Genomic DNA, 12,994 nt, shown 5'->3' with positions numbered 1-12,994 from the left:
GTGATCAACTTGCGGGTTCCGCCCATGAACCTATGCATAGGGGTTGGCACACGTTTTTGTCATGATTCTTCGGTAGAAACTTTGGGGCACTCTTTGAGGTTCTATGTGTTGGTTGAATAGATGAATCTGAGATTGTGTGATGCATATCGTATAATCATACCCATGAATACTTGAGGTGACATTGGAGTATCTAGGTGACATTAGGGTTTTGGTTGATTTGTGTCTTAAGGTGTTATTCTAGTACGAACTCTAGGGCTGTTTGTGACACTTATAGGAATGGCCCAACGGATTGATTGGAAAGAATAACTTTGAGGTGGTTTCGTACCCTACCATAATCTCTTCGTTCGTTCTCCACTATTAGTGACTTTGGAGTGACTCTTTGTTGCATGTTGAGGGATAGTTAGGTGGTCCAATTATGATATTATTGTTGAGGGAACTTACACTAGCGAAAGTATGAACCCTAGGCCTTGTTTCCTAGCATTGCAATACCGTTTACGCTCACTTTTATCATTAGTTACCTTGCTGTTTTTATAATTTCAGATTACAAATACCTTTACCTACCATCCATATTGCACTTGTATCACCATATCTTCGCTGAACTAGTGCACCTATACAATTTACCATTGTATTGGGTGTGTTGGGGACACAAGAGACTCTTTGTTATTTGGTTGCAGGGTTGCTTGAGAGAGACCATCTTCATCCTATGCCTCCTATGGATTGATAAACCTTAGGTCATCCACTTGAGGGAAATTTGCTACTGTCCTACAAACCTCTGCACTTGGAGGCCCAACAACGTCTACAAGAAGAAGGTTGTGTAGTAGACATCAAGCCGCATACTGTGCCACTAACTCGGCCTCTCGACGGGCTCTTCCTTGATCCACCACATTTTGAGCATGAGCACCACCACCCGCCGGGTTATACCTGCGCGGAGGGTTATGGTTCCGTCCACTGCTTGACACCGCCGACTCATCAAGATGTCTGCTGTAACTTCGGCTCGGACTAGGGGTGGAATGAATCCTATCCCGACTGTAAGAATAGGCCTGCTGCTGAGTTAATGCCGTCTGGTGAAGCTCTCTGGCCCTCCGTGTCTCAACCGCCATTGGCGACTCACCATCAACCGGGATTGCCGCCAATCGTGACGCCATAGTGATCATGTTATCCAAAGGGTTAGAATAATGACCCGGTGGTGTCAGCACGTGCTGCGGCAGGTTGGTGTTCTGACGAGGCGGGTCCATTGTGCGTGGCTGAACCGGTGTACCAGTCCCAAGTTCTTCGACCCGGTTTGCTACTGCCGGGTTACTAGTTTGTCACAGCCCTAGAATTTGATTGCAAATAGTTGCACAAGCATCCATGCATCATGTCTAAAATTCTTTAAAAGTTGAAATGGGGATTGTTAAAACCCTAGCACCAGATCAAGTCAAATAGGTTCAACCTAAAATAATCTTCAACGAATCCAAAATGCCTTTGAAAATGTTCATGATTTATGATAAAGGTGAATACCTCTGCCAAAAATGATGAGCATATTTCTTGGTCATTTATGGACTTTTGAGTTAAATCATATTGTATTTGAATTGGAGCATTTAACGCCTATAAATATTTTAAATGCTTCAATACTTCTGAAAATAATTGGGGGCTGTTGGAAATAATTCAAATAGTGCCCACAATTTTTGTCAGGATTTTACAAAATGAGTTAGTATTTTTACTAATTCAAAACAAATCAAAATAAATAGAAAACAAAAACAGAATTAGAAAGAGAGAGAGAGAAGGACTCACCTGGGCCCCTTACCCGCACCCACCTGGCGGCCCACCTACCCCCATCGCGTCGTCTTCCTCCTGCTTCGCGCTGGAGGCCCATCCTTCTCCCTGATCCCGCGCTTGGAGATGCCCTGGAGCCTCTCTGTCCTCCTCCTGCTTCTCTGGCCCCCTCCCCCTCTCCAGCTCCTCCCCGAGCTCCGTCCGAGAGCAGCAGCCGGCCGCCGTCGCGCGTACGCGTAGCCACCGTTCCCCTCTCGCCGCATCGCCATGTTCAGAAGCTCCTTCGTCGCGCACCTCGTCTCCACGCCGAAGGAAACGAGCCGGAGTGCTCCGTCTCGCCGCCATTTTCGTCATCTTCACCGCCGGACGCCGGAGATCTCCCTCGCCGCTCCGCTCGCTCCGGTGCTTCCCCAAGCTTGCTGACCCGCCCATCGTGCTCACTGTGAGGCCACGGTCCGAACCCCCCTTTCCTTCTCCTTGCTTGCACGTCGTAGCCGCTGCTTCACCGATGACCGTAGCCACCGCCGCCTGAGCTCATCATCGGGCTCGATTCCGGCCACCCTTCGCCCAAACGCAGCCACCACTAGATGCGCGCGAGCGCTAGCAAGCTGCAACAGCAAACCACGCTCAAAACGGCGCCCCGTGGGCGATTTCCGAGCCCCTCCGCCGCGACTGCCGTCGCCGGCGGCTAACCGCCGGTCGTTTTGACCGGGTTTGACCACCCTTTGACTCCCTGGAGTCTTTGACATGTGGGCCCAGTCCCTGGTCAAAGCTAGGTTAGTTGCTAATTTAACCTCCAATTAGTTAGTTAACTAAAACTATGCCACTGACGTGCGGGACCCGCGCGTTAGGTTTGACCCTAGACCGGGCCTTTGACCAGCTGACGCAAGGATGACGCGATGCTGACGTCATGAAGCTTTTCTGGATTTAAAATAAATCTAAATGATTTATTTATTTTCAGAAAATAGCTAAAACTTCTAAAATTCATAGAAAATTATCTATAACTCCAAATAAGATAAATTATATATGAAAAATTATCAGAAAAATCCAAAGAATCTGAATATGGTATTTTCATGCATGTTTGAACAAGTTAACCTCACTGAATAGGACAATTCATGATTATGGAATAAATGGTAATTGGTTTTGGAGTTGGAATATGCTATAGGTTTGAATTCCACTTCAATGAATATGGCTAACTGTTGCACTAGGTCAATTCAGTACCTTAATATGACATATCATTCATATGTATGTGCATTGCATTGATTGCGGTTCCTTTTGTGTTTGCCGGTGGTTGTTCCCTCTCGGTAGACGTTCGTTCTGACGATGAGTTCGATGACACCGATGAAGAGTTATATCATCTTCAGAAGTGCCAGGCAAGCAAAATCCCCTTGTTCATTCCGATACAATCCTACTCTCTCGCTCCTGCTCTCTTTTACTGCATTAGGACAACACCGTGTCAACTGTTACATGCCGCGGTAGCTGAACCCCTTTCCTCTGCATGACCTGTCATTGCCACAGTAAATAGATGAAACCCACTAGCATGAGTAGGAGTTGTTTGAGCCTTGATGTGCCTACTCATTCATGCTTGTTTGTCATGCCTGCTACTACTTAGAGTTGAGACAGGTCTGATTCATCGGGGATGAATTGGAATGGTGATGAACATGTCTTACTGTGTGTGAGCTAAGTATGTGAACACGATTTGGTAAAGGTAGCGGTGAGAGGCCATGTAGGAGTACATGGTGGGTTGTCTCATTGCAGCCGTCCTCAGGAACTGAGTTCTGTGTTTGTGATCCATGATCAGTTACTACCACACATTGGGCTTCGGGCACTCCAAGCTCTCTCGACTTATTAATCAACTCGATCTCTGTTCAGGAGTTGCAACTAGTTTCTGGTGTTTGTAGGTAGTGTTAGTAGTCTACCAAGTGGCACCCGGTACAGGTGGGCTTGGGACAGACTAGGCACAGTGGCACGATGTACCAAGTGGCACCCGGATGGTGGGCTTGGGAACCCTGCACACATCGTTTGGGGCCGTGAGCGACACCCCGGCCGGACTCCTTCCGGATGGAACCCGAATAGGCGATAAACCTGGACTAGAGACTTGTTGGTTAGTCAGGTCGTGGCCGACTCCCTCGCCAGGCTTCCGCTTGAAGGTTGCCGAGATACACGATGTGTACATGGTGGTAAGTGGCGAGAGCGTGTGTGAAGAACTACACCCCTGCAGGGTTATCATTATCTATTCGAATAGCCGGATTCCTCGGATATGGAAACTTGGACCCCTTGCATAGTTCATAGACAAGTGAACGTGGATACTCTAAAACTCGCAAGATAAGCGTGAGTGCTATGGATGGCGTTCTCGCAGGGAGACGGGAGCGGATCCATAGTGGTGTATTGGTATGGTGAATATGTGGACTCGTGTGCGCCACCTCAAAAGAGTTACTTGCAGTCATAGTTTAGGTTAGCCACTGAGTCAAAGCTGGCTTGATGCAGTTAAACTCCACCACCCCCTTTGTTGATACCGATGCATATGTAGTTAGTTCTGATGTAAGTCTTGCTGGGTACAGTTGTACTCACGTTTGCTTATTTTATGTTTTGTAGAGAGACTTCAGTCTCGCTAGTAGTTCCACGTGGACTTCGACGTTTAGCTTGTTACCTCAGCTATGATCTTGTACCCTTGGGAGGGTCTGGTAGATAGTCAGGCGCCTTAGCCTTCTTCATTTTTAGTTGTCTGTACTCAGACAAGCTAAGCTTCCACATGTGCTTTGACTTGTATGCTCTGAATGTTGGGTCATGAGACCCATGTTTGTAATATCTCGCTCCTCGGAGCCTAATGAATAATTACTCTGAGTCATAGAGTCTTGTTGTGATGCCATGTTGTATTGCACATATTGAGCATATTGTATGTATGATTGAAATGCTTGGTATGTGTGGGATCCGACAACCTAGTTGTTTATCCTTGGTAGCCTCTCTTATGGGGAAATGTAGTCTTGTGCTTCCATGAGCCATAGTAGTCCGCTACAGCCCGGTTCACCGGAGTCCGCTACTGCTCTAGAACACTTGACTGGCCGGCATGTGATTCACTTTGTTCCTGTGTCTGTCCCCTCGGGGAAATGTCACGCGGTGACATCCGGAGTCCTGCCTAGCCTGCCACAGCCCGGTTCACCGGAGTCCTGCCTAGCCTGCCACAGCCCGGTTCACCGGAGTCCTGTTAGCCCAGTGCTACAGCCCGGATTAGCACGCTGCTGACCGACATGCTCGATGTTGATTCATGTATGCCTGTCCCCATAAGTTAGTGCCACTTTGGGTTCACGACTAGTCATGTCGGCCCGGATTCTCTGTCATATGGATGCTAGCGACACTATCATATACGTGAGCCAAAAGGCGCAAGCGGTCCCGGGCCATGGTAAGGCAACACCCGTGGGAATACTGTGCGTGAGGCCGCAAAGTGATATGAGGTGTTACAGGCTAGATCGGTGTGACTTAGAATCGGGGTCCTGACATGGTTCCTGCTCCTGGCGTGTTAAAGAGATTCCTTGCCTCATAAACCGAAGGCAGACGAGTCTGATGCCTCCTCCTCATAACTTCATTGAAAAGCGTTCTGATCTAACATGAGCTGGAAAGATTGTGACTGAATCCGCCGAGCCTAAGCATCCAAAGCGGTTCGCTCTTCAGCCATCCTGGCGCTTTCTGCGTTTAGCTCCTCCTTGGCCCACACTATCTCATCACGCAGCTTTGTGATTGCCGCATTATGATGATCTTGATCCGTCGGGTTAACCGCCGCTGTTAACAGTGCTGTCAGTTTGTCCAATAGATCAGTTAAAGTTTGAGCCGGCGGGTGCTCAGGGCCTCCTGCCCCGGCAGCCATTGCCGTTGCTGAACCGGAAATCAACTCTGCCGCTGTTGATGAATGCTGCACGGGCTGTGTACCAACCATGAAGATTGCAACCCGATTCGGCGGCTCACAGGGGTTCGGAATGCTGTCGCCATTGGAACAGCCCCCAAGCCGGCCGTCTGGCAGCTGATACAATGACTCTGTCTCACCGGTGGATGACTCGCCATCAGAGTAGACGACGCTCTCATCACGAGATGCTGGTCTATCCTCAGATTCCACTCCATGGATAAATCCCACGAAGGCACGATTCATGGCAGGCCGAACCCGGGTGGGTCTCGTACGCCGAACTGTCTCGACGATGTTGGTGCAGATGTCCGGCTCAGGGCCCGATTCGCCAATCTTGCCGATGAAGACGTGGAGTCCACCGAAGGGGACCCGGTACCCGTACTCAATTGAGTCGGCCTCGGGGCCCCAGCCTACGTCGTCGATGTAGAGCTTGCCGCGGCGACTCTTGGTCACCCGGCCCACGGCGTATCCCTTGATCCCTTCGAAGCTGCCCTTTAAGAACTCGAAACCATCGTGCGATAGCCCCACAGTGGGCACCAACTGTCGTGGAATTGTCACGACAGATGTCCTAGTGTGAGGACTTAGTCGTGGAGCCATCGCGTTGATGTTAGCTTAAAGGGATTAATCAGGACAAAGGACACGATGAGTTTATACTGGTTCGGCCCCTTACGATGAAGGTAAAAGCCTAGTCCAGTTTGTGGTTGGTATTGCTAGGGTTTCGATGAGCAGGGAGCAAATATGCTGGACCCGGCTCTCGATCTGTTGTTTCTTGCCCTAAGCCACCGCTAGGTCGTCCCCTTATATACACGGGTTGACGCCCTGCGGCTCTCAGAGTCCCGGCCGGCTCATACAACGTATCCGGCTCGGTGACCTTTCTTACATACATTACAATACAAGCTTTACACACATGGCAGTTTATATCTATGGGCCTTAAGCCGCCATCGGGTCTGGGCCCTCTGCTAAGCCTACCTATGAACTGCCATATGATCTTGGGCTTCATTGTGATGAATCATTATAAGGATGACCCGCCCCCTCCTGGGCGGGTCATACCTAATAGTTATATCCCCAACAGGAGGGGGGGGGGCTAGAAGTTTCTAGCGGGATTATAACTGCAAATTTAAGTGGGGTTGCAACCGCAAGTTTTGTAAGAAAGTCGCAACTACAGGTTTTCAAAGAGGTGCAAGCACAATTCTTGAGGAGAGGTTGCTACTTCAAGTTTTAAGAAGGGCGCAACTTTATGGTTTAAAAAGGGGTAGCAAGTGCAGGTTTTCAATTTTCTTCTTTTTCTCCATTTCTTTTTTGTCCGCAGCATGTCTATCACAGTCTGCAGGGTTGACCCGATGGATGTATTATTATTCACTAACTACAAGTTATTTATGGTGTTTTTTCTCGCCCTTGATACTAAGATGAGGGCATGCGTGCACACCAACCTGCAATTGCATGTCCATCTTTAACCTACAGTTGTACTACATGCTACAACTTTATTTGCAAATTTACATATTGCAAACAACAACACAAGCTTCAAGGGTACTAGGGCAGAGGGAGAGGGAGCGCATGATCTTTGCGCCCCTAGTTGCGATCGGTACATCTGCATTTTGAGTTTTACCTATTTTAAATTTTATACGTAATATATAATGAGCATTTTTTACAGTGCATACAAGTTGATCATTTTTTCCAACACGTGGTCAACATTTTCAAATACATGATGAACATTTTTTAAATATGGAATAATTTGTGAACATTCAGTGAACATTCTGAATGCACGACCAACATTTTCAAAATGCAATGAACAATTTTTAATACACGATTACCACTTTTCAAATTCGCAACGAATATTTTTCTAAATACTCGATACAACATTTTTCAAATACGCTGTGAATATTCTTTCACATATGCGGCTGAGATCCAAGCGCGCCCTAAAGCAAATTAGAACGGGGAAGCAAAAGGTGAAATGAGAAAAGAAAAACAACGCTGATTGGGCGATTGCTGCTGCTCAATCGATTGAGAAACAGCAAAACCGCTTTACATCTTACGCTACACTCGATATCTAATCTAGCATGGATCGGATCAGATCGGATCAAAGGCAGAGGTCGGCGTCGGTCTCTCAAGCCGGCCAATGGCGGACCGGCAGCGTACGACACAGAGTTGAATCAAATGGCGATGAGGTTGGATGTGTTAATCCTCTTTATAATAAACTACTGGGATTACTTATCAGGAGGGGGTCGACAGGGACGCAAAGTCCCATGGGTTAATTATTGGTGAAGACGACGTGCAGTTGATGCAATCCACAGTGACCGGAGAAACATCAATCAGTGGTCATTTTTGCAGCTCGCGAGCATCTGAATTTGACAATCGACTGTGATTCCGCGGAGTTGGATTCAGCGTAACCACACCTTGCAGTAAAAGTAAAACACTGATGAGCAAACCGAAACTTAAATCATCAGCACAACCAAATTATTTTTGTACATTCATCATTCAGGTGCTACTGCTAGCTAGTTTTGCTCCAGAACTACTAGTAAGATTAAGTAAGCAGTCCCATCTCCATGGAATAATCAAGTTCAGGAAGGAGGGTCTGAAGGGGCCCTGTCCTAAATATTACCGGCCTCTTCTTGACTACGTAATGGGGTACAGTAACGGTCAACAGGACAGACAGAACAAACGAAAGCGTATGTACAGCTGTGCACAAACAGCGCGTCTCCCATGGCTCCGGCCGGCGAGCTGAGCCTGAGCTGCTCGGCTCCGCGCTCTACGGCTTGGCGTCGCCGTCGGGCGCGGCGGAGGCGAGGCGGGAGGCGATGGCGGAGTGGTACATGGCGTCGTGAAAGCTCTCCGTCTCCATCATCCGCACCCGCAGCTGCCGCGCCTTCTCCTCCGTCAGCACCCCGAACCGCCTCGCGCCCGCAGCACCAGCAGCAGCCCGCTCCTCCTCCGGCAGGGGCGCCGGCTGGGCGTCGATGTAGTCGGGCTGGCCCGACCACCCGAGCAGCGGCGCCCACCACTTCCCGTCGGCGCCGCGGAACCTGGCACCTCCGGTGGCCGCGGCGGCGCACGAGCAGGGCCGGCCGGCGCCCGGCGCCGCGGGGCGGGCGGAGAACGTGGCCGCGGGTCCCAACGCCACCGCCATTGATTGGTTGCTTCGCGCCGCGAGAGGAAGAAGAAGAATCGGAGGATTCGCGGGTGGGTTTAATTCGCGATTCAGAGTAGAGGAGATGAGATGGATTGGGTTGGTCCGCTTCGCTGCTTTTGCTTGCTCGGAAAAGGTGGTGGGATGGGAATGGGATGGAACGGAGCCGAGAATGGTGGTGGGGTTAATAAAGCGGAGGGGGGCGAACGGGTGGATAAGGTTCGCGGGCTGGGCGGGGGAAGGGGATGGGCCGGGGCGGCCACGCGGCGCGAATCGCACGTGGCGCCCCTCGCCGTCGCTTTTACGCGCCCGTGACCGTGGGCGTGTGGGCTTCGGCTCCTCGGGTCGTTTCGACCGGGCACGGCTGTCCCGTGGGCGGGGTGTTTCTCCTCTTTGAAATATCTCGAGAAGGTTGGGTGTCGGTACAGAAGAAAGCAAAGTGCCGTGAGCCCATGAAACCCACGAACAACGCAGCTTTCGTTTTCGATGAAGTAGAAGCCACAGTTTTCGGAGCGCGTCGCTGCTGAGGAAGAGAAGAGATACACCATTTGGAGATTCATTAAGCATTCGTGCAGTTGTTTTCTTGTGGAGCACTTGGGGTGAACCCACGCGCCGGGAGTCACACTGTTTGTTGGCCGTTCTAGAACACTTGCAAGTCCTTGGTTTCACGTACCGTCGACATACAAAAAGTTTGCCGACATCGAACTACATGCAGAATAACTATTCTTGTTGCTTGGAGACTGTAAATTCCATTGGGCTTGGAGACCGTAAGATCTATCTCATCTTTTTGACCATTAATACATGAACGCGCAAAACGTGTGTCTAGTTTATGATGCAACTTTGGAGTAAACACACAATGCAATTGAGACAATATCGTGGTAGTACATTGGAAAAACACAATGCAATTGAGACAAATGCAGCTCAAGAATGTTGTCAGCTCAAGCATGTTGTCAGCTGTACCCTTAGGCCTCCTTTGGTTTAAAGGAATTTCAGAGAAATTCTAGAGGATATGATTCTTATAGAATTTTTTCCTTTAGAGCCCTTTGGTTCATAGGAATGGATTCCTATTCCTACATAGAATTGGTTCATATCCTCCACATTTCATAGGGAAATAAAAAAGAGTCTAGACTCAATGAAAAAAAATTTTGGTGTCAACCAAATGACATCTTGTTTCTATTCCTACTCATAGGATTTGAGATACATGTCATCTCATTTCTTAATTTGTAAGGGCATCTCCAACAGAGGGCAGGCCTGGCGCAGTGGTGAAGTCCTCCCCACTTGTGCCAAGAGGTCCTGGGTTCGAACCAGCCTCTCTGCATTGCACTTTGCAGGGGTAAGACTAGGTTCCTATAATCCCTCCCCAGACCCCACCTTGTGTGGGAGCTTCTATGCACTGGGTCTGTAAGGGCATCTCCAACACGGGCCCTCAAACCGCCCGCATCCGTTCGGACGTGTTTTGCCATCCAACACTGTCCTTCCGCTTGGCGGTCCGGACGTACTTTTTTTTGCAAACCAAGACAAACTAGGAAGGGGGTTGCGGGAGTTCAGACATCCATCTGGCCAACCAAAATGCACCACGTATCCTCTCGGTCCGAATGCATTGTTTTCTTTTTTTTTGCTATTTGGCGGAAGCCACTAACACATGATGGCGGAAGCTTGTTAATTAGCATAGTATTTGGCGAAAGCTAGTAAGTGTTACTTTAAGATTTGGCGGAAGCTACTGATCATCACGCAACACTATTAGTAATCACATAGGAGTGAATGGCGGAAGCTCCGTTGCTTTGCTTCCTTGGATGAGGTCCAAATTACATACTACCTCTCTCTCAGTTTGGCGTGCGTGTACCCCTAAATCGTCAATTTGACCAACCTAATACAAACCATATATTATAAAAAATATACCAACATAAACTTTGGAGTTTCTATTTTCAAAAGGTATAATTTTTGTGTTATATAGTTTATATTAGGGTGATAAAATTGACAACCTAGGTATACGCGCAGGACTTGTAAACTGAAACGGAGGTAGTAGTGCACATCAACTCCGTTTTGCTTCCCTGGTTGGCGTAAGGTCCAAATTATATAGTGCACATCACGTAGCATTTTCCCCGTTGTTCGTTTTGCGATCCGATCCTATGTCCTCCGGCGCCTCCCTTTTGCCTCTTTTCGTGTGCGAGTGTTAAACCTTCTCGGATTGGACCGAGACTTGCCAAGAGGCCTTGGTATACTACCGGTAGACCGCCTGTCAAGTTTCGTGTCATTTGGACTTCGTTTGATACTCCAACGGTTAACTGAGGAACCGTAAAGGCATAGTGTGTGTTGCAGCCCAACACCTCTCCAAAGTGGCCCAAAGTGGCCTAGCTATAAATAGGGCTTCCCCGTTCAAAATCGCAGACGAAATCCTGATTTTTCCCCTCCGCGCCACCGGACACGTCCGGGCGACCCCGGACGAATCGCGCCGCCGCCCACGGCCTATCACAGCGCGCCACGTGGCCCACTCCACTGCCTTCGCCGCCGGCCCGCCGCGGGCCCCCGAGGCCCGATCGCCGAGCGCCGCCCGCACCGCTTCGCCCGCCGCCCGCGTGCCGCCCCGCCACCATCGCCGCTCCGCTGTGCCGCCCTGCGCCGGCCTCGCCGCTCCGCCGCGCCGCCCTGCGCCGGCCCTGCCACCCGCGCGCCGCCCCGTCGCCGACCGGCGCCGCCACGCCGCTCCCCGCCGTCTCCAGCCAGATCCGGGCAGGAGCCGGCGGGTCCGCCATTTCCTCGCCGTCCCCGGCCAGCACCGCCTCGCCAGAGTGCGTGCATGGCCGCCTCGGTTCGCGGACCCCTTTGAACCCTAGATCTGACCGGAGAGGTCTAATTTCCCTAAGTCCTTTTTCTAGTTATTGTTTTGGCATGTTTATCGCATCATAACTTTGCATCCGTAGCTCCGTTTTGGGCGTGTAATATATCAAATTGTTCGTCTGGATGTGCTCTTCATTTTATTCCATTGCACCATGCTTGTTTGAGTCCCTCTTGATGTCCTAAATGTTGTTACAAGAGTGCTATGTAATGTTAGTTTCTGTTTCTTATCAGATTATGGACATTTGTCATTTTTGCCATGATTAATGTGTGCCTCCTATGAACTTGAGCCCTACATGTGTCTTGGGCTATGCCATGCCATCTTTACAGGGATGTATGCCATGTTTTTTTGTGATCAATGTGGTGACTAGCACAAGCATGCAAAGTAGCTCTCGTGATGTTGCTGTTTTCAGGGACTTAGAATTCTTCTAAGACATTTTCCTGATGTTATTTTTATGCCACGTGTCCATGTTGCTACAGAGTGATCCATGCCTCTTTTGAGCATATTCAGTAAGGATGATTTTGAGATATTGTTATGTTTTATCCATCCATGTCTTTGTTTGAAATTATGGAGTCCCCTAGAATGACTCAATCTTACTCTACTTTTGCTATAAAATGTTCCTGACAGATTGTTTACGTGTTAAGCAATTTTGCCGAGGTTGTTGTAGTTGATCCATGCATTCTATGAGATTGTTCTTGCCATGGTTAGCTTCTTGAACATGTCTTCTTGCTGGGTGTATGCTAAGTTTGTCATGAAATGCCTTGTGGTGAGTGCATCGAGCTCGCAAACATGCTTAGGTAACTCTGTTTTTGCCATATCCAGTTTTCTGTTAAGTCTGAATCTGTTAACGAAACTTGCTATGTTTACATGGGTGCCATCATATCTTCTGATCCTTTTTGGCTTATGGTCAGTAAGGGACTTTTGTTATATGCTTTGAGTAGTTTCATGCCATGCCTTGCTTTGCCATGATATGTTCCTGTAGCAGGTTGTTATCTTGCTCTAAACTTTGCTTCCTAATGTTAAATCCTGACATGTTATTTTCACTAAGTGTGTGAACCTGATATCTTTTGCACTTTTGCCATGCTTATTTGAATCTGCTATTGTGTGATTTAGCCGTAGCTCAGTGTTCATTTTTTGTCAAGCATCTTGAGTGGATCACTGTCATGTGCTTTATTGCTATGTTAGAGTGCAGTAGCTTAGTTTCTTGTTGCATTTTAGATGTCATCATGCTGTTAATCGCAGGATAGTGCCGTTATTGTTTTGCTTGCCATTTGCAAACCGTGCATCCAATTCCGGTGATCTTTATATCGATTTCGACCGAAATTAACTCATCTTTCCAGCGGCACTCTTAGTTTGCCAAGTTGAGGCCTAGTTTAATCTTTCC

At 48.8% G+C, this 12,994-nt stretch overlaps 1 protein-coding gene across 1 annotated transcript; it reads right to left on the bottom strand.

The window, feature by feature from the left end:
* Positions 1-8,067: 8,067 nt before the first annotated feature.
* Positions 8,068-8,951, bottom strand: LOC119267367. The gene has a single exon (XM_037548746.1). It carries the CDS (start codon positions 8,772-8,774, stop codon positions 8,397-8,399), a length of 378 nt encoding a protein of 125 aa, XP_037404643.1. The 5' UTR covers positions 8,775-8,951; the 3' UTR covers positions 8,068-8,396.
* Between the last annotated feature and the right edge of the window lie 4,043 nt (positions 8,952-12,994).

This window comes from Triticum dicoccoides, chromosome 3A, assembly GCF_002162155.2.
Source record: "Triticum dicoccoides isolate Atlit2015 ecotype Zavitan chromosome 3A, WEW_v2.0, whole genome shotgun sequence".
Taxonomy (NCBI): Eukaryota; Viridiplantae; Streptophyta; class Magnoliopsida; order Poales; family Poaceae; genus Triticum; species Triticum dicoccoides.
Note: the sequence above shows the minus strand (reverse complement) of the source record. Positions and strands in the feature narration are given on the sequence as shown.